The sequence below is a fragment of the Dasypus novemcinctus genome, chromosome X (assembly GCF_030445035.2).
Source record: "Dasypus novemcinctus isolate mDasNov1 chromosome X, mDasNov1.1.hap2, whole genome shotgun sequence".
NCBI lineage: Eukaryota > Metazoa > Chordata > Mammalia > Cingulata > Dasypodidae > Dasypus > Dasypus novemcinctus.
In genome coordinates, this window is record NC_080704.1 from 99,859,962 (window position 1) to 99,884,598 (window position 24,637).

General features: G+C 36.0%; 1 protein-coding gene across 10 annotated transcripts in view; it reads left to right on the forward strand.

Annotated features, from left to right (window-relative positions):
- Nucleotides 1-24,637, forward strand: part of DIAPH2 (diaphanous related formin 2) — a 1,008,307-nt gene that overhangs the window by 623,693 nt on the left and 359,977 nt on the right. For 9 of the 10 annotated variants that reach the window (XM_004477009.4, XM_004477011.4, XM_071212997.1 and 6 more), the window contains one exon: nucleotides 1,410-1,534. In XM_004477009.4, the coding sequence (XP_004477066.1) occupies nucleotides 1,410-1,534 (125 nt within the window). Of the gene's footprint in view, nucleotides 1-1,409; nucleotides 1,791-2,465; nucleotides 2,498-24,637 lie in introns of all 10 variants that reach the window. The other variant, XR_009184437.2, reaches the window with a different exon arrangement.

The window sequence follows — 24,637 nt, forward strand, 5'->3', positions numbered from 1 at the left end:
TTCCTCTACAACAAAGTAGTCCTTTAAACAAAGCAAGCAGTGATTGCCACACCTTTAGGAAAGTTTTGGCAAGAAACACTCTCTTAGACTTCTCCAGTAAAGAATCATTTCTTAGCTTGTCAAATCTAAACAAATAAAACTAAATTGGACAGAGCTATTTGACCTAACAGATTGATTTTAAAAAAGTGTTTAAGTGTCTTTTGTGTTGGTGTTTGATATTCAGTCTTTTGAATTCCCATGTATATTTAAGGTGATTTCTCTGTGCTAAGTTATAGATGTGTGCATGTCAGTGTGATGAATTGGTATCAGAATACTTTGGCTGAATTCTTGCCAGGGAGTTGATTTTGTCACTCTCTTCAATTTTTCATTGCCATACTGATATTCTGATTGAGACAGAATTTACTTTAAAAAAAGAGTTATAATATTTTTCATCTCGGTTTCACAGTCCTTTAATGAAAAGTACAGTGTTTCAGAGTCCTAGATTTAAAAATCAATGTCACAAGATACCTATCAAATTGTAATAGTTACTTTGTCCTTGCAACTGGAACGCCCATCTTTCCACCTAAATGCTGTTGATATTGATAGAAGTGTCTTCATACATAATCAGCAGTCATACAGTAACAGTTATCTATAAAATGCTTGTATGTTTAAAAATTCTCTCTATGGAATTATAAGGCATCTTAAGAGATCTGGAAAGTATATACATATTTAGGAACAGTTTGAATACAAAGCTTAAAATTATTGGTTGTCAATATGGAGAGTAAAAGAAAAGTGCAGAGAATGTTAGGGGTAATTCAAGCAACAAATGATAGTGTTTGAGGGCATGCTGGATTTTTATGGGTGTATATGGACATATGTGTTCACTGGGGTTTGCCCTAGATTCTCTCTATTTATCAACAGATATTTTTCACATATCTGTGGGTATGAAGACTACTAAAGACAAGAACTTTTTACCATAGATTTTGGCTTATAAAAACCAGGGTATTTCAATAAAAGGAAAATATTTCATCCTTTTATGTAATTTACACTTAAATCATTTATGTAGCCAAGAACAAGCATTAATAAGATAAGAACTCTTTGAACTTTTGTTTCCCTTTAATCTTTGAATTAGATTTTAAACAATGAAATATTAGTATTTCCATCAATAAATTTAAGTAGAAATAGAGTTCTTTGCGCTAATTGCTGTGTAAAATGGTGACATTCCCATATTAAACATGACAATTTGGTATATTATATTACCCATTTTCATGCATTTCATAGAGATTAGAACTTAATTAGAAGTAATTCCGAAAAATGTGAGTTGATGTCATGGAACTACTATCCAAATTTTAAAAAATACATTGTTTCCTTTTGGTTGTTTCGTGGAACACTTGGAAAATATTCTAAATGCTTTGCACATTGTTCTTTAGTTTCAGCTCAACTACTCAAGAGCAACCTTGCAACAATGGAACAACAAATTGTTCATCTGGAACGTGACATCAAGAAATTCCCCCAAACAGAAAATCAACATGATAAGTTTGTAGAAAAGATGACGATATCCTTTTGTTTTGTTTTGTTTTGTTTTATTTGTTAGTTTGTGTTTGATTGTTTATTTAGTTACTAGGTTGTTAGTTCTAGGTTTGCCAGTCTAACCACACTGGATGAATTTTAATATATGCTGTTTTATATTAGCATAAATTTCATTTCATGATGTTTTAAACTAGATAAACTAGGCACAGGAAAAACTATATTAGAAAAAAATGCCCCTTCTCAAAGATGAATTTCATTTGCAGGCCAACAAGTCATAAAAGGTAAGTCTTATGAGTCTTGATTAGACATAAAGCAAAACAAAACAAAGAATTTCTTATGTAACCAAATTTTTGAAGGATATGATCACCACAAGAAGGTGTTTTTTTTGTCTGAGATCTTTTTCTCTTTGTGTGTATTCACAGAGCAAATGCGATGACTAATATCAATAGGCAGAAAGGATTGTAAAAGATAAATGGATGCATGGCTGGCTAGATTAATTGATCAGTAGATGAAATATTTTAAAAATTATAGTGGGTATTTATTGAACAATAAGTACTTCCTGCTAAAGAAACGTTTTTGAAACCCCTATTTTACATGCAGAATATTTATTTGAATTACTGGAATAAATGAAAGGAAAACATGAGAAATATCATTTAGCTTGACTTGTTTAATGTTAAATTTGGCTTCTAAAGATGAACAACATTAGAGCTGACTTTTTAATTTTTTATTTTGGTTTTCAAAAGTTAAAGCCATATACTCCTCTGGGTTTAAATAAATATCTTAAACTACAAATTGATTCACCCTTTTATATCTCTAAAGGGAATGAATACTATAGATTCTTTATCTGATAATAAGTAAATTCCTTCAACAATTATGTTTCAGCCACCTTGTTTCAAGATTAAACCTATTGCCTTTTTTCTTCTCTGATATATTTTCTTTCCTGCCCCACTTGGAAGTCATGGCACTGAACTGGAATTACTTGAGAATGGTAATTTCGATTTATGTAAACTTTAATTTTTTGCTCTCAGAACATTGGTTAATATATTAATACTGTATTTCATATGTTCCTTTAGTGAGGCTGTTACTTTCAAACATAGGAATATGGGAAACACAAGTTTGTGGATGATTAGAGGCAGGAAATTTTTAATTATAAACTTGCATTGCATAACTACCCACACTGGGAAACTTAATGTGAAAATTTTATTTTATTGCCGATTATTTTTTTATTCAGAATATGTTATAACATGTTATAATGTCCTGTAATGGGAAACATTACTACATGTTTCACCTTTTAGTTTAGTTCTTGCCTGAAATATTTGAGTTTAGATCTTGATCCCCTTGTTCTTCCACACTTAGCTTATAGCCACATGTAGCAGTTTGATATTATTGGTGAATTCCAAAAATAAATATTGGATTATGTTTGTAAACTGGTCTTCTCCTCTGGGCATAAACCTCTTTTGTCAGTAGGGTGTTGAGTACCTGCCCCTTGGTGGGTGGGGACTCACACATAAAAGGCATGGCAAAGGGTAGAGTTGAGGGTCTTTGATGTTGGAGTTTGATGCTGAAGCCTTAAGCTGGAGCCCCAGGAAGTAAGCACACAGAGGAAAGAGAAACAAGCCCCAGGAAGAGAGGAATCCTGAACCCAGGAAGAAGCAAGCCTTGGGAAGAGAGAGACCCTGAACACAGAGAGAAGCTAGGCCCTAGAGGGGAGGAACCCAGGAAGCCTGAACCCTCACAAACATCGGCAGCCATCTCGCTCCAACACATGGAAATAGACTTTATTGAGGGAAGTAACTTATGCTTTATGGCCTCATATCTGTAAGCTCCTACCCCAAATAAATACCCCTTATAAGAATGAACCAGGGAAGTGGACTTGGCCCAGTGGATAGGGCGATCGTCTACCACATGAGAGGTCTGCGATTCAAATCCAAGGCATCCTTGACCGGTGTGGAGCTGGCCCATGCACAGTGCTGATGCACGCAAGGAGTGCTGTGCCACGCAGGGATCCCCCCGCGTAGGGGAGCCCCATGCACAAGGAGTGCGCCCTGTAAGGAGAGCCACCCAGCACAAAAGAAAGTTCACCCTGCTCAAGAATGGTGCCACACACATGGAGAGCTGACGCAGCAAGATGACACAACAAAAAAAGAGACACAGATTCCCATGCTGCTGACAACAACAGAAGCAGACAAAAGAAGAACACTCAGCAAATGGACACACAGAACAGACAACTGGGACGGGAGGGGAGGGGAGAGAAACAAATAAAAAAAAAACGAACCAATTTCTGATATTTTGCATTAGCACACCTTTGGCTAACTAAAACAGAATTTGGTACTGAGGAGTGGGAAAGTGCTTTTGCAATTACCGAAATGCTGGAACAGTTATATAAATTGGTATGGGGTATTTTTCTGAGGAATTGTGACATGCGTGATGGAAGAGGCCTAGATCGCTTTGAAGACACTGTTGATGGCAATATGGATGCTAAAAAGACTTGTTATGATACCTTAGAAGTAAATGATGAAACTATTATTGGAAACAGGAGGAAAGGCGATCCATGTTTTAAAGTTGCAGAGAACTTAGCAAGATTAACTCCTGGTTTTTTATGGAAGGCAAAATTTGAAAATGGCAAGCCTAGGCATTTAGCTGCAGAAATTTCCAGAGTAAACATGGAGAATGCAGCCTGGCTTCTGCTTGTAGCAAAATGCTAGATGAGAGAGATATGTTGAGGACTGAACTGTCGGGTACATAGAAAACAGAAACTGATTCTGGAAATTCCAAACCTCTGGAAATCAAGCTCCCAGATGAAAGTGCCCCATCTGTACAGAGAGTGTGAGTTTGCCCCAGCAGTTGAAGAGGATGGATGTTCCTGTCAGGTGTTCTGGGAGAATTTTGCTGCCTCAGGATACAGAGAGGGTAGAGCACATTCTCCAGGAATTAGGGTGGTTAAGGACAGCACCCCACGGGTCTGAGAGGGGTCGGCCTGTCCCCCAAAGCTTAGGGAAGGCCAGGTGGTCAACTCATTGCTCTGAGAGGGTTGAACCTGTCTGCCAAATGTTAGGGAAGTCCAGGTGGTCAACTCATTTCTCTGAGAAGGTTGAGCCTTATGCCAAAGGTTAGTGGGAATGTTGTCTTCATGTTACTGTACGAGGGGATTAAGATTCTAACCCAAATATTGGGTAAAGTGTGGCAATCACCCCAACCCTCTTGGAGGGAGAGGTGGAGCTTGGTCAACATCCAACTGCTTGATGAAGGTGGAACCAAGAAAATGGCCTTTGGGTAAGCCTTTGGAAAGCATGGTTTCCCATTAGGCCCCACGGAGAAAAAAACTTAAGAATGACTCTCAGACTTTGAAATCTAACAGAGGATTCCCTGCTGGTCTACTGAACTGTAGAGAAACTGTGACTCATGTTTCTCTCCCAATTTCTCCTTATTGTAATGAAAATGTTTATCCTTTGTCTGTCCATTTGTGTATTGGCAGCAGATGAATTATTTTGTAAGTTTCAAAGGTTTATTGCAGACAGGACTTTACCCCAAGATAAACTTATTTCTTTAAATTGATTGTAATATGAGTTATTACTTGCATTGTAACTGACTTAAGATTTTTTTTTTTTAATATTGTGATGCCTCTTTGGAATTCAGAGAGTAAAGTATAGCAGTTTGATATTATTGATGAATTCCACAAAGAAATATTGGATTATATTTGTGAACTGGTCTTTTCCTCTGGGCATATGTGATTATATTCGATTCAGAGTGTTACTTGATTACTTAATCAAGTAAATCTCTTGTGTCAGTAGGACAGTGAGTTCCGCCCCTTTGTGGGTGGGAACTCACAGATAAAAGGTATGGCAAAGGGCAAAGTTGAGGGTCTTTGATGTTGGTGTTTTGATGTTGGAGTTTGATGCTGAAGCCTTAAGCTGGAACCCCAGGAAGTAAGCACACACAGGAAAGAGAAGCAAGCCCCATGAAGAGAAGAACCCTGAGCCTAAGAGGAAGCTAGCCCTGGGAAGAGAGGGACCCTGAACCCAGAGAAAAGCAAGAACCAGGAAGGGAGGAACCCAGGAAGCCTGAACCCTCACAGACATTGGCCACCATCTTGGTCCAACACATGAAAATAGACTTTGTGGAGGGAAGTAACTTATGCTTTATGGCCTCGTTTCTGTAAGCTTCTACCCCAGATAAATACCTTAATAAATACCAACCAATTTCTGGTATTTTGCGTCAGCACCCCTTTGGCTGACTAATACGCCACACAACAGCTTGCAATATTGTGGAGTCTTTGTTGTTCATTTAGAGAAAGTAAAGTAATTTCATACCCTTCTCTACTTGGCCTGGACTCCTTATTTTATTTCTCTCTTTATGCAGGTAATTAAGGTACTTTAAAATGAAAATCCACATCCTTCTTCTGTATCTGTATGTTAAAGATGAATGGTTATTCTTCATTTGTGGCAATAGAGTATGACTATTTGTCCGTGAAGGGATAGAAAACTATATTAAAATGTATGGCACTGTTACTTAGCGCATCATAATTTTAATTTAAAAAAACACAAAATAAAATATGCAGCAGTTTACTTCACAGAAATGATTAGTATATTGAATCAAGTAGGCTAAAAACTACAAATTAATGAATTACAATGATAAAACCATTGCCGAAATTATACTTACTTTGAAAGACTCTTTGGATAACCTTTGAGAGTATCAGTCTTCTAGGAAGTGATAAACAAAATCCATAATGATCTTATATTTATATCTTATGTGAATTCTGGTGCCTACCTAATATTTTTTTCTGTTCTTGTGATAGTTCCAAGAAAGAATCGTTTATTGTGGGATACTTGATCTGTTTTAAAATTAGAATTATGTTTCTGTTTCTATTATAAGAGTCTTTGTGCTGGGTGATCCTTCCAGTGTTTCCGTTCCCTGCCAATAAAGTATTTTGTTTGCCCTTTAAATTGAATAACTATGGGTACAAGTATTGGGCAGTTTCCCTTGGAAGTTACCTTACCTACTTCAACAGCAATCTCCCAGTAGGAACTATGAGTTCAACAACTGAATAGCACTGCCATACCTTTGGGCTTTCAGAACAGCAATGGTGCTGTAGTTAGCAGCAATAACATGACAGCCAGAGAACCATTGAACATGAAAGTAGACTCTTCAAATCTCCAACTTAGACTAGGTCCCATAGCAGCCTGTGTTTACCCTTGTTCTTTTACCATATTGATTGAACACTTACAGTGTGTTAGGCATTGTCAGGACATTGAAATGCAGTGGTACACTTGACCTCAACCTGCTCACAGTCTCACCTTTCCATACTCTCTTTTTATTTCCCTGAGTGACCATGTAGGGTTTCTTAATTACTGTATACTCATCACAGTTCCCACCATCTAGCACAGTGTAGGCCCTCAGTCAATGTGTGTTGAATCTCAGAACACTGTAGCTAGAGATGATAAGCATCCTCTAGTACAAGTCCCAACTTTTACCTAGTAATTCAAAAAGAATATTGTCGAACAGTGGTGGGCTATGCTTATGGTTGTAAAAGTTTCCTTCATATAATTCTTCTCAAGAACTGGACTAGCAGTTAATCACCTTTTAGAGCATGCTTATAAAATATGATCAGTTTTAAAAGAGATGATTCAAATGTTTTATGGAAATTGCACCCAAAAAAACGGCAAAAAAAAAAAAGAAGAGATCAAAACACCTCTTATGAACAAAGTGGTCCAGGGTATTTCCTGCCTCCTGAAGAGCAGTCAATGGCTTCCCAAGGTAGACCAGCACCTCTGTCTCTCTCTCCCTACTCAAAATTGGCTGTTTGTTCCAGGCTCATAAAAAATAGATGGAAAGACTTAAGCAAAAAAATAACAGTAATGATTTTACAAGGCTACAAAAGAGAAAGAAATGGGGAAAATGAATCACATAAGGGAGGTTCTAGGATCAAAGGGATTGTCTGTAGTGGAAATAATAGCACTTTATGTATTGAGGAGCACATTATTCAAAAAGCTAGATAATCCTATGGGGAGATTATTGCTATTCTATTTTTTAAAAAGGAAGTTCTTAGTGTATGTCAAGCTCATATATTATTATAATAATAGTATTTCAGGTTTTTAGTTCAATTGTACAATGAATTGAAATAGAATCTCTACTAAATTTTAGTAAATGAGAAAGGTAATGATAACAACATTCACTTCCATTTATTGAATATTTACCATATGGCACTGCCTAATTTTACATACTTGAAGTTTTTCCAGTGTTCCCATTTATTAAACAAGTAGTATTTTCCTTATGTGATAATAAAATTGAACACAGTTGTCTTTTGTCATTGTAGTAAGCCATAGTCCCATTGCTCTTCTTTAATTTCTTCATTAATTTCTAGGGATATTTCTTTTTATCTTTGCTGAAATTATGTAATATATTGTCTGTATTTGGCACCTATTGCAAATATTGGTGGAAGGAAGGTTCAGAATCACAACCAGTTTCCAAATTATAAAAAAAATAACCCATGCTTGGGAGATGAGAGGGAGCATTGTAAGCAAAAATGCTTGTCAGTGCTTCTGCCTGTTCTCTTGGACTTGACTTTGCATGTGGATTCCCATTTTAGCAGCTTTTGTCTTCTTGAGCAGTGTTTCATGTGACTATGAGACAATTTTGCTTTTCTTTTTTTAATCAAAACATCACTTTCACTTAAAACTCCTTGCTTTTTTCCAACAAGAAAGAAGACTATTCTTATAAGAAGGCTTCTTACATTTTTCAGTGTGTATTGTAGTTCATTCTTAATATCTTAAGCTGCCTAAAAAGTACATGAACGACAGTGCTGACTTTACTTCTTATACCCTGTTGACAAATTTCTTACCACATTTTCCCACATAGATTTTGTCAATGGTAGGGTTGTCTGTTGCCCAAAATCAGTTTAGCCTCTTGATTGATTGCCAGCTAAATCATTTCACCAACTGGAGGACAGGGAATGACTGAGCAGCAGGAGCACCATTAACACATTGACAAGAACTGCTGACAGGAGGTACCCAAAGATGTACTTACCAAATGCAATGGATGTGTCATGATGATGGGAACGAGTGTTGTTGGGGGGGGGAGAGGGGGGGGGGTTGAATGGGACCTCACATATATATTTTTAATGTAATATTATTACAAAGTCAATAAAAAAAAATAACTTAAAAAAAAAAAAAAGAACTGCTGACAGAATGTTAATGACATTAACACCTTGTCAATCATCAACACTTGAGATTTCCTCATAGTATGAAGGAGAGTCATTTGAAGTGGTTGGAAATCAATTTTCTGTGAAAGGACATTTTCCTTTCCAGACAATTCAAAACAGAATCAGTGTCTTCACTGCACTGCAATTATATTAATTTTTATTCCACTATTATTTATTGAGAGAATTACTTGAAAATAGATGGAAAAACTAACAGAATTATTATTCATGCCCAAATAATATTAAATTACCTTAGAGAACATGCCAGTAATAGATTTTAGATGGACAGTTCCATATAAAATTGATAAAAAAAAAAACCGTTGAGCAAACCCCCCTTTTTGGTAAAGATGTACTAATCCAGGCTATTTTTTGACTGATGGAGAGAATTCAAGAATTTTAGACTAGACTGGAGGAAATGCTCACCACCTCTGACTCTCTCTACTCACCCTCAACTGCCTGCTGGTCTCAAACCAACAGGTAATTAGGAAGTCAAAGCTATTTTTTTAAGTGACTGCACAGAGAGAAAAGATCAGAAAGGAATGGTCAATAATAGAGATAACGCATACATTGAAAAGAAAATGGATTTAGAAAAGAACCTCGGGAAAATATTTTTTTCTAAAGGAAGAGCTATAGCATTATATGAAATATATACTCTTCGTAATAATATTGGGAGTTTTTAAATCAATTATTTATGTATTGAATTGAAATAGAAGTCCTAATCATTTTAATAATAATAAAAGTAGAAATGATAATAAAGAAGAAGTAATAGCAACTATTTCATGAATGTTCGCCATATGCCAATCACTAGGAAGGTACACACGCACACACATACACAAAATTTCTCAAGTGATCCCCAAAGCAATCCTATAAGGTAGGCAATGCTAGTAACCCCATTTTAAATAGAAGAAAACTGAAAGCTAGAGAGGTTCAACCACTTGTATGAGATCACATATGTAGTAAGTAGAATAGTGAGAGCCAGAATTTAAGTCTTAAACTTTCTGACTCCAAGCCTTTGTTCCTAACCATGGTACTGTGCTGCTTCTTTTTTTTTTTTTAATTGATTTTGTAAAAATATTACATTAAAAAAAATATATGAGGACCCCTTCAACCCCACCACCCCCACCCCACCACTCCCCCCCCCCCCCCCCCAGCAACACTCATTCCCATCATCATGACACATCCATTGCATTTGGTAAGTACATCTCTGGGCACCTCTGCACCTCATGGTCAATGGTCCACATCATGGCCCATACTCTCCCCCATTCCATCCAATGGGCCCTGTGAGGATTTACAATGTCCGGTGATTGCCCCTGAAGCACCATCCAGGGCAGCTCCAAGTCCCTAAGACGCCTCCACATCTCGTCTCTTCCTGCCATTCCCCATACCCATTAGCCACCATGTCCACTTTTCCCACTCCAATGCCACCTTTTCTCTGTGGACATTGGATTGGTTGTATCCATTGCACCTCTATGTCAAGAGGAGGCTCAGATTCCTCATGGATACTGGATGCAATCCTCTCGCTTTCAGTTGTAGGCACTCTAGGCTCCATGTTGTGGTGGTTGTCCTTCTTCAACTCCATCTTAGCTGAGTGAGGTGAGTCCAATAAATCAGGTTGTAGGTGCTGGAGTCTGTTGAGGCTCAGGGCCTGGCTATCACATTGTCAGTCCAGAGATTCAGATCCCCTAAATATATCTTAAACCCCGACACCAACTACAACTCCAGCACAGTAGCATGAAAGTCTTAAGAAGAGAGGTCCCGTCTGAGTCCAGATTCATAACGCATAAACACCAGCTCCAAAGAAGGGCCATCTGACATGGCAGTTAACCCCATCTGCCATGACCATAGCTGTGCTGCTTCTGAAGTCAGAAAGCTTCAGAAATGTGAAATGAATTCCACATTTATTCACTGTGAAATTATTTTATTGCTTCTTTTCCGAACTCCCTTAAATGTAGGAAATTTTCATTTTTGACAGAATTATGAACTAATCTAAAAATTAGCTACTTACTTAAACCATCTCCTTCAGAAACCCTTCCCTAATCATAGCAATCAAAATTAATTTCCCAGTCCCCTGTGCCCTCATAACATTTTAATGCTTTGATTATTGTGCTTGTCGATTTGCCTGTGCTGTTTATTGCATGTCTTCTGTACACTGAGTTATAAACGCTTTTGAGATACAGATCTTATTTATCTTTGAGTACTCTACAGCAAACCTAGCACAATGCTTTGTAGAAAGTTCGTGCTTAGTAAATGTTTATTTAATTAGGGTAGAGTTGATTGTGTAATGATTAATGTTAATCTTAACATTCTGGCAAGTAAATAGAAAACATGAGCTTGTTATTCTGGCATAACCTCAGTTTGACAAAAGAAAGGGGTCTAACATGCTACCAATACTATTCCTTTATTATGTTTTGATTGAAATGCAGATAAGAGACTTATCTCTTGACAGAATCTGCTTAGATAGAAATCATATTCTAAGAAACTTTTAATGGAGCATGTTTATTTTATTTTTTTAGTCTCTGTTAGCACAAAACTGGTCTATTTGAAGACTCTTGAATTTGACATTCAGTCTGAATTTACACAGACTATGAGCTTATAAACTACATTTTCCAAACTTTGCTCAGGGATTTGATAGACGTTTGGTGCCTGATGCTAATGGTGAGGAGAATTTTTTTCTGTTAAAAGATGCTTCAACACTTTCAGGCCCAAGAGACTCATCTGGGAAATCACCTTTTTCAGAATATAATCAGGACTTAATTTGTCTGAAAGAGTTGATGTACCCCCAAACTGAGAAATTCTCATTCCTCTCAGCTAAGTTTCAGGAGATTAAAAAGTAAAAGGGCGATATATGGGAATTATATGGGATATATGTGCATGATTGTTTTGTAAGCTCACAACTTCTCTAATAGACATATATATATATATAGTTTTAAAAGTTCATTTTTTTAAAAAAAGAAGGATTTTCATGGTATTGTGATAGCCATTCTAAAAGTAGCTTCACCTTTGTTTATAGTTATATCAAACTAGGCTCACCCTTATGTATATTTACTGCTGTGATGGTAACCATTCCACTCTTCCCTGTTTGAATCCATAAAAATCCTAAAATCCTAAAAATCAGGAAGGCAGATATGAGACCCCCATCTCCTGCCCTTTCACAGGCATTTAAAAAACCTGCTTTGTCTTACAAAATATATATATATCGATATATATCGATATATATATATCTATATATATCGATATATATAGGATTTTTTCACACTGAGTAGAAAGAAACAACAAAGAAGGCTGAACAAAACTAAATTACTCAATATGCCTGTGCTTTTTTTTAGATTTATTTTATTTATTTCTCCTTCCCTCCAGTTCCCCCTGTTGTCAGCTCTCTGTGTCCATTTCCTATGTAGGTGGCTCTGGGAACCAACCCAGGGACCTTCCAGAGTGGGACAGAGGCAATTACTCTCTTCCGCCACTTCAACTCCCTGTTCTGCTACGTCTTCTTATTTTCTCTCCTCTGTGTCTCTTGTTGCATCATCTTGCTGTGCCAGCTCTCCGCATCTGTTGGCACTCCTGTGCAGGGCACCTTTCCCATACTGGGCAGCATTCCCACGCGGGGCGGCACTCCTGGCAGGGTGGCATTCCCGTGTAGGCCAGCACTCCGCATGGGCCAGCTCACCACAAGGGCCAGCTCACCACAAGGGCTCACCAGGAGGCCCTGGGCATTGAATCCTGGACCTCCTATATGGAAGACGGGAGCCCAGTTGGTTGAGCCACATTTGTTTCACTGCCTGTGCTTTTTGTGTATGCATGTGTACAGGAGAATATATAATATACACATGTATCTATACATAGATATAGATATGATTTAATTCATTTTTGGAATCCATAAATTGGATTTCAAACTACTAAATCTATAAGTTTGCTTCATTTTGCTTTGATTTGAAATTTACAAAATTTACTAAAATTCTTTAATTCTTTTTACTTTCAATTACCAAGCTCATGTATAGTATGTTAAATATTCCCACAATTTACAGCTAATAATAACAACATACTCTTATAGCAAAATCACATACTGTTTTCATAATGCAGACTATAGTAGAAGTTTGTTCACTTATTTCTATTGAACATCTGTTGAGGTATAGCTTTTGAAAGTAAACTTAACTTTTCATTGAATATACACTACTTTTTTTTTCTTCTGGTGTTAAAATTAAGATAAAGGAAGTAAATTAGCATTATAATGTGAAGACTGAAAAAAATGCAAGAAAGGGAAGCAAGTCAATATGTTTAGTAGTTTGGTCGTGATACTCTCTTTTGGGTTGCAAAAGCTAAATAGGATAGTATCTGCTGTGGTTTGGAACTGTATGTACTCCCAGATTATCATGTTCGTAAATTTAATCCATTCCTTTGGGTACAAACCCATTTTCAGTAAGACCTTTGGATGAAATTACTTCAGTTAATGCAAGGCCCAGGAAGGGTCTTAATCCTCTTACTAGAGCCCTTTTTAAACGGGATGAGTGCTGGGTAAAATAGAGAGAAAGCCATGGAAGCAAGAAGTTAAAAACAATAAACGTTGGAAGGAAAGAGAGAGACCATCAGATGCCACCATTTTGCCTTGCCATGTGGCAAAGGACCCACAGATCACCAGCATCCAGTCTTCAGGAAGAAAGCCTTGCCTTAATGATACCATGATTTAGAAATTCTCCTGCCCTCAAAACTGTAAGCTTGTAAATTCATAAATTCCCATTGTTAAAGCTAACCCATTTTATGTTCTCTACTTTCAGCAGCCTAGCAAACTAAAACAACATTATGTTATATTGTCCAAACTTTTTATTAGTGAGGTTAGAAATGGAGAGAAATATATAGCTAACATCATTGAAAATTATCCAAATGGATTTTGAGAATGGATATAAATATAGATACATAAAATTATATTAATAATCAGCTTGATTTTTTAAAAATTTCTCTCCCCTTCCCCTCCCCCCAGTTGTCTGCTCTCTACGTTTTTTTGGGTTTTTTTTTAAAGATTTATTTATTTAATTTCCCCCCCTCCCCTGGTTGTCTGTTCTTGGTATCTATTTGCTGCGTCTTGTTTCTTTGTCCGCTTCTGTTGTCATCAGCGGCACAGGAAGTGTGGGCGGCGCCATTCCTGGGCAGGCTGCTCTTTCTTTTCACGCTGGGCGGCTTTCCTCACGGGCGCACTCCTTGCGCATGGGGCTCCCCCACGCGGGGGACACCCTTGCGTGGCACGGCACTCCTTGCGCGCATCAGCACTGCGCATGGCCAGCTCCACACGGGTCAAGGAGGCCCGGGGTTTGACGCCCTAACCACTGGGGCAAAGTCCGTTTCCCTCTGCTCTCTATGTTAATAATCAATTTGAGAGGATTGCAACTTAGCTATTCATTTAAAGCTAAGGGTCTCACTAATGGTGAAAATGGAAAAATCCATGGAAAAAACAAATAAACAAAACTATAGAAAAGTCTTTCCAAAGACCATCAGTGAGGAGGCAAAAAGAATCTAATCACCCATTGGTGTTATCTGAGTAGAGAGAGAAAAGGCATGAGTAACCTTGTTGAAAACAGTTCCAATGGGTGAGGGTAACAATCTTTCTTTACCTCATCAAAAGCAAATATTTAGTAAATGGCATTTTCACATCTGATAAAGCATTATAAAATTGGGGCATAGCAGCTCTTCAATTACAGATCCCTAGATTCCTTTATCATGGCTCTGACTGAGAAACTAAAGAGTTCCCATTTCATTTCATTTTGAACACAGCTATTAAGAAATACTGTCTCCTTTATTTGCCTCATATGTATAAAAGTACTTTCCAAACTTTAATGTTCTATACAAATGCAAAGCATTTTTTGAATTAATCTTCCTGAATGGAAAGACATTTTTTCTGGGTCTCAATAAATCCAAAATGTAGCCTTGGTCATTATGACCTTAAGAAATGTGCTCAGTTTTCCTATTTGTTAAACTGAAACAATAATACTTGGCTTACCTCCTCACATAGGTTGTTATAAGTATTAGGTATAATACTTATGCTTTATAATGCTTTATAAAATGGAAAATGCTGTCCATATAGAAGTTGTCAGTTATTATTTTGCCTTACCTCAAAAATGGCAAATAAATTATGCCTCACCACAAGGAATATATTGCTCTTTAGAAACAGCCATGGTCTTTTTTTGTCCAAGTTCATTTTATCAAGATTTTTTTCAATCTATATTCTATCTGAGTTGTTTCAGACTAGAGAAAAGGTACAATGTTTAAAATACAGTGAGTGCCTATGGAGGAAATAGGATGTTTACATTTCATTATTCAAGGTATATCCATATGTTCAGTGTTTAGCAAATCATGGCCCTTTTCATTTTTGGCATAAATGAGAAAGAGATAACAAATTGAAATTGAAGGTACTTGCATACTCCGGGAAAGACGATACCTGAAAAATAAGATTATGTATGTTGCCTGTTTTCAAGGAGAAAGGTGGCCAGGCGGGGGACATTGACATTGAGAAAAGACAACAACAGGTGATAGAAGGTGATTTAATTGCTAATTGACTGTAGTGCAGTCTAACCCTGCAATAGATGTTTTCAGTTTTCCAGTCCATCTTTTTATTCAGTGAGACAACATGAATGAAATGGCTTCAATTGCAGTTTGGAATTAACATTGCAACTTCAGTATTTTGTTGGAAATGTATCCTCAAACCAACCAAGAGACCAAAATGAAATGTTCATTGTGGAAATGTATCCCAAAGCCAAATAAAAATGACTTGTAATTTCCTTTGTGTTGAATTAGCTATCTCCTTACCACAGATTATTAAGAACTAGTTGTATCAAAAAATTTTTCCAGGCTCAAGGATAAGTTTCTTTCCATGTTTGTATCAATCAGTATATATTTATTAAACAGGTACTGTATTCTATAGCACTATATTTAATGTCAAGGGACTGAGCTTACAAATTAAGCACAAAATATTCTCTCTGTATCAAAGGAGATTAACACTTAGTTAAGAGCACATGTCTATGAAATAATTCACCAAGGATGGTGTCTCGGTTTGCCAGGGTGCTATAACAAATACCACAAGATGGGTTGGCTTAAACAAGCATTTATTAACTCACAGTTTCAGAGGTAGAAGCCCAAAATCAAGACATAAGAAAGGTCATTCTTCCTGCATAGAGGCTGTCTTGTTCTGGTACTAGCTTGCTACAATTCTTGGGGTTCCTTGCTTTGCATCTCTGCCTCCTGTCACATGGACCACTTTCTTAGGTCTGCTCTTCTGGTTTGGCTGACTTCTAGCTTCCTCCTGTGTGGTCTTCTCTTTATAAGGCTTCCAAAAATATGAATTCAGACTCACCCTGATTCTGTAGGCCATACCTTAACTAATAATAAACATCTTCAAATGGTCCTATTTTCAAATACGTTAACACCCACAGGAATGTAGATTCAGATTAAGAACACATCTTTTGGGGCATATAATGCAGTCCACCAAGATGGCATTTAATCAATTTTAACTGTGTGGCTTTGGCTATAAATGCATTAAGATTTAACAAGGTAGGAAACACTGTGTTTTGGAGCACTTGCGGGAAGCTTCATGGAGGAGATAAGATACAACTCCTGCTGAATTTAAGCTATATGGATGCAGGAATTTTACCATGTTGGTTTTGTGGTGACCATCTTTTGCACTCCCACTGGCTAGCATGTAGTAGAGCTCAGTAAATGTGTGATGAATGAATGAATGCATAATCTGTTCTCTGCTAATATTTTATTTCACAGCTCTTAGAATATGTTATAGAGTTAGTAATTTAAAATATTTTGAATATCCTCTCATAGGTCATCTAAAATGTGATTATTGAAATTCATTAATGTCTTTTTTTCCTCTATTTTTTAAAATGTTACTTTAAAAAAATATAAGATGTCCCCATATCCCCCCCATCCCCCTCACCCCACTCCTCCCACATCATTGCATTTGGTGAATACATTTTAGAGCACTGCTGCACCACATGGATAATGGTTTACATTGTAGTTTACACTCTCCCACAGTCCACCCAGTGGTCTTTAATCAACAAAAAGAAAACTCACTAATTATGTCTGTAGTAGATAAGTATTTAAATGATTTTGCATTCCAGGAACCCACCCATACTAGACTATATGCAGATATTTTAGGAGCATAAAGTGTTGAAGAAGAATTTAGAATTTAAGATTTGAAGTGAACGATGAGCATAGTGTTTATAGGCTCTTTCAGGTTTTTTTTTTGAGAACCGGATTTTTTTCTTAATAAATTATTTTGATTAGTGATTCCCATATTGTGAAATTGAATAGCTTAAATACACAGAGTAGGTTAAAAATAATTGGTTATAGGCATTAAGATGTTTTTTAAAAAATTGTTAGTAACAACTTTATTGTTTTACTGGTGCAAAACCAAAATCCTGATAATTTTGTGACGCATCCCCCCCACCCTAAATTTATAATAATGAAGGTTAAACATAAATTATATAGATCACAAATTGGGGGCTCATCCAGGATTTGAACCTGGGACATTAAGATGCTTTTTGATGGGACATATATGTTAGGCATCTAACAAAACTGCCTGGGGAGTGGATGTGGCTCAAGTGGTTAAGAGCCTGCTTCCCACATGGGAGGTCCCAGGTTTGGTTCCCAGTGCCTCCTAAAAAAAAAAAACACCAAAAAAAAAATACACACAAAACCACAAGAAAACAAATGAAAAATAATACCTAATGGGAGCCAATGGCCAATGTGGTTCAGTGGTTGAATGCTGGCATCCTACATAAGAGGTCTGGGTTTCAATCCATAGCCCTGGCCCCGGTACCTCAAAAAAACAGACAAATGAACAGAAAACTGCCTATATATTCAGATATCAATAAATAACTGTCACAGAGTTTGGCTTCTGCTCTAGATTGTATCTGCCTTTTGCTGTCATGCGTATTTAGTCATTCTTTTAAAAACTGAATATGTCTTGTGTACAAAGCATTGGGACTGAGGGATATAAAAATGACTAAAACATGAATCTTTACTGTGAGAAGCTTGTAAGTTAGTAAATGGAATCATCAGTGTACACAAACAATTATAAGACAAAATGAGTGTGATAAATGCAATATATATGCTGTAACCTTCATTCTATAAAGTAATGAAACCTAGTACTTCTGTAGTGGTTTTCAATCTATGTAGTACATTAACATACATTGTCTTAGTAGTAATTCAGAGCAGTAGAAGATCACTTAGAACTGAACACTTGGGCATAGATTTTATGCAGAATCACAGTCCAAATACAAGCAAATACCCAAAGTCAGTTAAAGATCAAAAATGTGTTGAATACCAAGTAGACCTTTTGGCCAGGAGTAGTGTGAATTATTATTAGTAAAAGGGTAAAAATCAAATTACAAAAATCAAGAGTACTAGACTAAAGAATTTGAACAATATTTGGTGAGTTGTAAAGAGCTGTAAGGCAGGGAACTCTTTCTGTTTTCTTTCCATGCCTCTCTGCAATGGATGCTGTTTGCCTCAATGAGGTGATACTTGCCATATATCAACTACTGTTCCAAATGAGAACTAAAGTCAAAATTGTTCCCAATATTAGAAAGGGATGTGTGTGTTTGTGTGTACACACACGTCTGTATCTGATGGTGCAGATGGGGAAATTTTTTTAACCTTCAGCTATGTATTTATCTGTCCTCTAGTTTGGATTTATAATACAATAATAATCACTTATATTTGTATAGTATCTCACAGTCTACAAAGCTGTTTTCTTCTCATATCTACTCTGAAGAATTCTATAACAAAAGCTATCATATTAAGTCTTGTGCCACGCTGATGTTTTTGAGCATTCATTCATTCACCAAATATTTATCATTTGCTTTGTTCCAGGCACTGTGCTAGGTACTTGGAAATACAGTGGTGAGCAAAAAAATACTTAATGCTTGCCTTGAAAGAGATTTTAGTCTCATGGAAAATACAGGCATTAAACAACTCTGCAAGCAACCATGACAGGTTATATGGAAGAGATTTATAATGGTCATGTCAGTTGACACCTAGTTAATAAGGGCTTTCCGGAAAAGGTAATATTTGCATTGAGATCTGAAAGATGCATATGAGTTAATTCAGAGAAGAGGTGAAGAGAAATCTTTACTTCTCTGTAACTATAGGTGTTTAAAATGTTTAACAGCACAGCACCTCAACAATGTTTAGTTGCATTTCTAATGGATATAGTTTCTTGCCTATATTGTTACTGGATTTATACTCCAAGTAGAGTTTTAAAGTTAGAGGATTAGAAATTTCTCAGGTTGAACCAAATACTGAGAACATTCTGTTTCAAAACCTCTAACTTTTTCCGCCCAAAGTTGCTTTTACTATTGGCTAGGGATTGAACGTGGGTGTTTTTGAAAAGCTGTGCCAGATTCCATGGAAAATCTAAAGCCCTTCTAATCTTGTGGGAGGTGGAATTTTTCAGCTAAAGAGGTTCGAGTAGATATAAGTATTTATCCAAAGGGAACTTTCAAACCACCAGAAATATGCCCATTACTCGTTTACATAGAGCTTAACTACAGTGGTTTCCTCTTTCAACATTGACTTTTTTTATTTAAACAGCTTAATTGAGAGCTATAAAAACACAGGATCAGTCTTTTCAAATAAAAATGAAATTCAGCTGCCAATGATTAGTCTTACAGAAGAAACTGCTGCCTACAGGCAGTTTAGGTGTTAAAATGATTGTTTGTTTGTTTATTTTTAATACCAAAAGATCTAGTTTTTGATTGCAAGGTCTTATCTTTGAATTGCAAGTTTCTAAAAACCTGGCAGTTCTTTGATTTGTGTCATTTGTGTGTGGGGGGGGAAGTGAGAAATGAGATTAACATTACTGGTATGTTAATTAAGGGACGATATCTGAATTTTATTAACTCTATCACACTGCACATGGGACATAGCATTTCACTATTTGCACATATATCTTATATGTTGTTTTTTATGTTTTTGCAACATGAAAATAACCAAGATGTGCTTGGGTTAAAGCTTGATCCAAATCTCCTTGGACCTATTTAAATCTTAATGTTATTAGGAATAAAATATTTTAATACTTATTTCTTTTAGAAGAAATAAAAGTATCAACTTTCAGTAAATTAGTTTGGACATAGAAGGTCAGAGAAATTAAATAAAAATTCCAAGTTATACAAATAATAGAGAGGGATTGTATTAGGTGGTCTTGAAGGTCCCTTTGGGCTCTAAAACATCCTTATATTCCTAATCTATGTGTTATATCTATCCTTGTTCCACTCAAATAGTAAATGCTTAAGTATTGATTTAATTTCCTTCTTGATCCATTTCATCAATATTGATATAATATTGTAGTGTTATTCCCACTGGTAACAAATTCATCTATTCATTCAACAAATATTTATCAAACATCTACTATATGCCATGCCCCATTGTTTGCACTGAGGATTCATTGATGAGCACCTTCTTAAAAATGTCCCTTTTTGGAGCATATATTCTAGTGTGGTAGGCAAAAACCAAATATATAGTATAATGTCTGACAATGATAAGTGATAAGAAAAATAAAGCAGACCAAAAGAACAGAGAGTGATAATAGTGCTTTCTTTTTAAAAATAAAAACCTAAGTTGGTCAGGGAAAGACTTCTTTGAGAGAATGACATTCGAATACAGATTTGAATGATGTGAGGAAATGATTTCTGGAAATATTTGTTTCCATGCAGAGAGAACAGCTAGTACAAAGGCTATAAGGTGTGAACATGCTTGAAGTATTGAAAGAATACCAAGACCAGTGTGGCTAGATTTCATTGATTGAAATTAAGAGTAGGAGAGATGGTTCAAGGTAAAATCATGTAACACCTTGTTGTATAATGGAAAGCCATTCAAGGGTTGAAAAGAGAAAAACAATAATTACAAAGATGAAGATGATGGGATGAGGAAGAATGGAGGTAGCAAGGGCAGTTAATCCGGAATTTGGTTTCAGGCATGTTGTTTGTGATGCCTATTGGACATCCCAGTGGAGATATAGAATAAGCATTGGATATTTGAGCCTAGAGTGTAGGTGAAAGGTCCACACTAGAGATATAAATGCAGGAGTCATCAGCATGCAGATACTATTTAAAGCCATTAGACTGGATAAGATTACCTGAAGAGTGAGTATAGACAAATAAGAGAAGAGATCTAAGTAATAACATCTGGGACACTCCAAAATTTTAACAAAGGGATGGAGGGTACTTAAAAGGTACAACCTGTATAATAGAAGGAACCATAAAACTATTGGCCTGGAAGTCAGGTGAAGAAAATGTTTAAAGAAAGATCCTTTTGACAAGATAATTTTTTAATACATTGATTAAAAAGGTGTTATATGTAAAGCATTTAACACAGATAGCAGAAAGAGGCTAGTGACCTCAGAACTTTCTAAGTATTTTATTGACAAAATATAGACTCATATCAAAGTTAGGTTCATTTTTTGTTTTTCTTATATTATAGCTGACTCTTTTTCCAGATGAATCAAAAAATCCCCATTAGGTTGTCAGTTAATTCACAAAATAATTGCCATAAGTCATTGATTTCATGGTTTAAGAATTCTGTGCATAAAAGGAATGGTTTGAACAGGTATTCAGTGAAATCTCAGATTTCTGGAATTCTGGTAGAATGCCCACTTAAAAACAATCAAGATTTCCAAAGTTTGAACATTAACCATTTGAATGCTGGGTTCGTACTTTTTAAGGAAAAACTCTATAAAATCCATTATTATACCCAGCCATGTGCTAGACTTATTATAGGTACTGCAACTAAACTCTTCTCTGCCTTCTGAAACAGAATATTGGATTATCATCACTCCTATAACATGCTTTAGAAGTACCTGACCATGGTGGTGCATTGTTGTGTACCAGAGTCCTTTTCTCAATCCCACCTTAGGTCTGAAACTTTTGTTTGCTTTCAACAATGTCACATTGGTGCTCTTGAGGAACAGATGATTTTTTTAATCACTTGTGTATATGAATGCATGCATATCATGTCTCTGTCTTCCTCATACTTTATCTTTTTCAGGCTCTTAGCATATATGTGGTCTCCTGGAAATAATCATATACAGTCATATACACATAAACAGCATGTCACACATTCAGGGGCTAAGGTGTATTAAAGCAAAATTGACTATTTCCTGTACTTACACACATACACACACACATATACACACGTGCATGTATATGCCTCTGACATCATCAAGGGCACCTGGTCAAGTTGTGAATTTTCCCTTGCATGCATACAATTGAGAGATGTGTTATGTCTTCAAGAGCTAGATTACAGTTTGCCCTCATCACTTCCCACCCCCCAGCCCTCAGGGATGGTTGATATTCCCTCTCTTTAGAAATATCTTTTCTCTCTATTGTCAGTGTCTGCTACCCCTGTTATTGCTCTTAATTTCTGCAGGTATTATTCTACCATTATTTTTGTTCCAATTCTTTATCAGTCCAGATCAGTACAGAGAAAAATATCAAAGTTGGAGGCAGCTGACTGTAGTAAACATGAAAGACCTGGTCAAAGCTTACTCCTGTCTTGGTAGGAAGCTGGAGCATTGCATGACCAGAGAGTGGACTTAATAAAATTAGTCTTCCAATGGCATAAAGAATGACCAAGAAAGGGAAGATACTGAAAACAGGAATATCATTTAAGAGAGTTAGATATTTTCTTTGTGTCAGACATTCTCCTAGGCCCTTGAGGTAGTGAGATGGAGACAGATAAGGTCCCTTCTTTCATGACCCTTAAATTTCTGTTGACTGGGGGAGTTTAGTGGTGTGTAGTGCTAAGCACAATTGAAGGAAACAACAGAGTGATGGGATAGAGATCGGGATGTCACTTTACATTGGGAAATCAGAAAAGGCCTTTTTGTCAAGATGACATTTGAACAGAGGCCTAAAATTTTAAAAAGTTCCGGCCATCCAACTATCTAGGTAAGAGCATTGTGGGTTGAAAGAATAGCTTGTTCAAAATTCCGAAAATGAAAAAAAATAGAATAGGGGGTTTAGTTTTATGAGATCACCATATGATTAAGCATTTTTTTCTTCTTCCTTTTCTTCATTAACAAGGAAACCTTGATCATGTCATATAACCAATTTGTGTTCACCTGTGTATCTTTCTAAACACTGGGAGAACAATTGAGTTTGTTTTTAGAATTACATGTGATAAAAGTGCCTTGAAGGAATTTTTGGAGCAGTACTTCCATAATTTGTTAAGCTGTCTTTTGTATGTTATTTTATTTTCAGATTTTGAAATAAAGATTACTTAAAAATTCCAAAAATGAAAGCAAGCTCAGTCTGAGTGACAGAAAGAAGGCCAGTATGACTGGTGTATAGTTAACAAAGGGGAAATATTAATAAATATAAAGTGAAAGCGTTAATAGGCAGGGAAAAGATCATGTAGGTCCTTGTTGGCCAGGATAAGGAGTTTGGACATAGCCATAGCAATCTAGGTGTCAAGTAACATTATCATTCCTATTGGGTTGAGTTTTAACTATCCATTTCTCTAAATGATTTAGTCAGTGTTTAGGACTAACCCTAAAGGTTCATACTATGTTTACCATATCACTAAACTTACATTACTACTACTTCTCACTGGTTTTATATTGTTGAAACATATTGTCACCAAACTCTATTTTAATTTAATGTGTTTTGGCACAGTTGGGATTCTTGAAAGAACATTTCTCTTTCTAGTACAACAGTACAGAATATTTGTGTTTGTGCGTGTGATAATGCAATTTCTGAAAAGAAGTTTGATATATTTTCATTAACTGTTCATTTTTCAAACAATATTGTTTGACCACATATGTGTCATAAAATGTGCTAGGTGAACAAGTCACTTATCCTCAGGGACAAGTATAAATAATATCTCTTCTTCCGGTTTAAATAAAAAATGAGAATTTTTGCCCACAACTTTGGAAAAACAAATATTGGCTATTTTCTTTTTATTTTTTTTTTCTCTGCAAATTGTTTTATCTTGCAAGGGTTTGTTTGCTAACATCTATTTTGATGATCAACTTTGAAAGTGTGATTTTATTCACTCTCAGTTTGGACAATATTTTCTTTATGTGCAGTTCCTAAGAATTAGTGCAATGTCTGACATCATCTTTATTGTAACACTGCCAGGACATCTGGTAAGATGTCTAATTTAAAGTACCTATGTCATCTTCTCCTAAACAAATGATTCTTTGGTGGTTGGGTATCCTGTAACTTCATTTATGTAATTCTCCACTATAATCTAATCTGCAAAGAGGAGTGATAGAGAGAAAATTTAGAAAGAAACCACAAACCTCATATCCTGATAAAATATCACACATTTAAATTAGTATTGCATCAGTAAAGTAGAAATAAAAAAATATGATTACAATATAGTTTTTATGTTTTACTCTTTGTAGGATTTTTTTACAAACACATGCCTTTAATTGACAAATCTGTTTTAGCTTTACCTTTAAAGAAAAATTACTGTACTTTGCTGCATTTGTCAAAAATGACAGACTAATTCTTTGAGCCAAAACAGTATACATGAAATGTGATTTTGGTTGATTTTCTGAAGTGTAGCAGAAGATGTTTTTTGACACATTCTTTCCTGTGGTTAATATTTCCATGGCATAGAACAGATTGCTTATTTTGAGGTTGCAAAGTATAGCTAGTCTACAGGAATAAACTTTCTAATATTTGCTATCAAACCAAGAAATGATGTGGATCACCAGAAATGTGCACCTATAAAATAATTTATTTTCTTATAAAGGATGTTGCCACTTGAATTATAAACTCGCCAATTATCAGTCATTCCATCTGACTTTGTACACATTAAGAATCTTTAAAGAGTTTGAATTATCAATAATAAGAATGCTGTGTATGAAATGTAATGTGCGTCAGCTGGATACGAGTTAGATATTGTGTAAATGTTGCTTAGTTTTGCCATCTG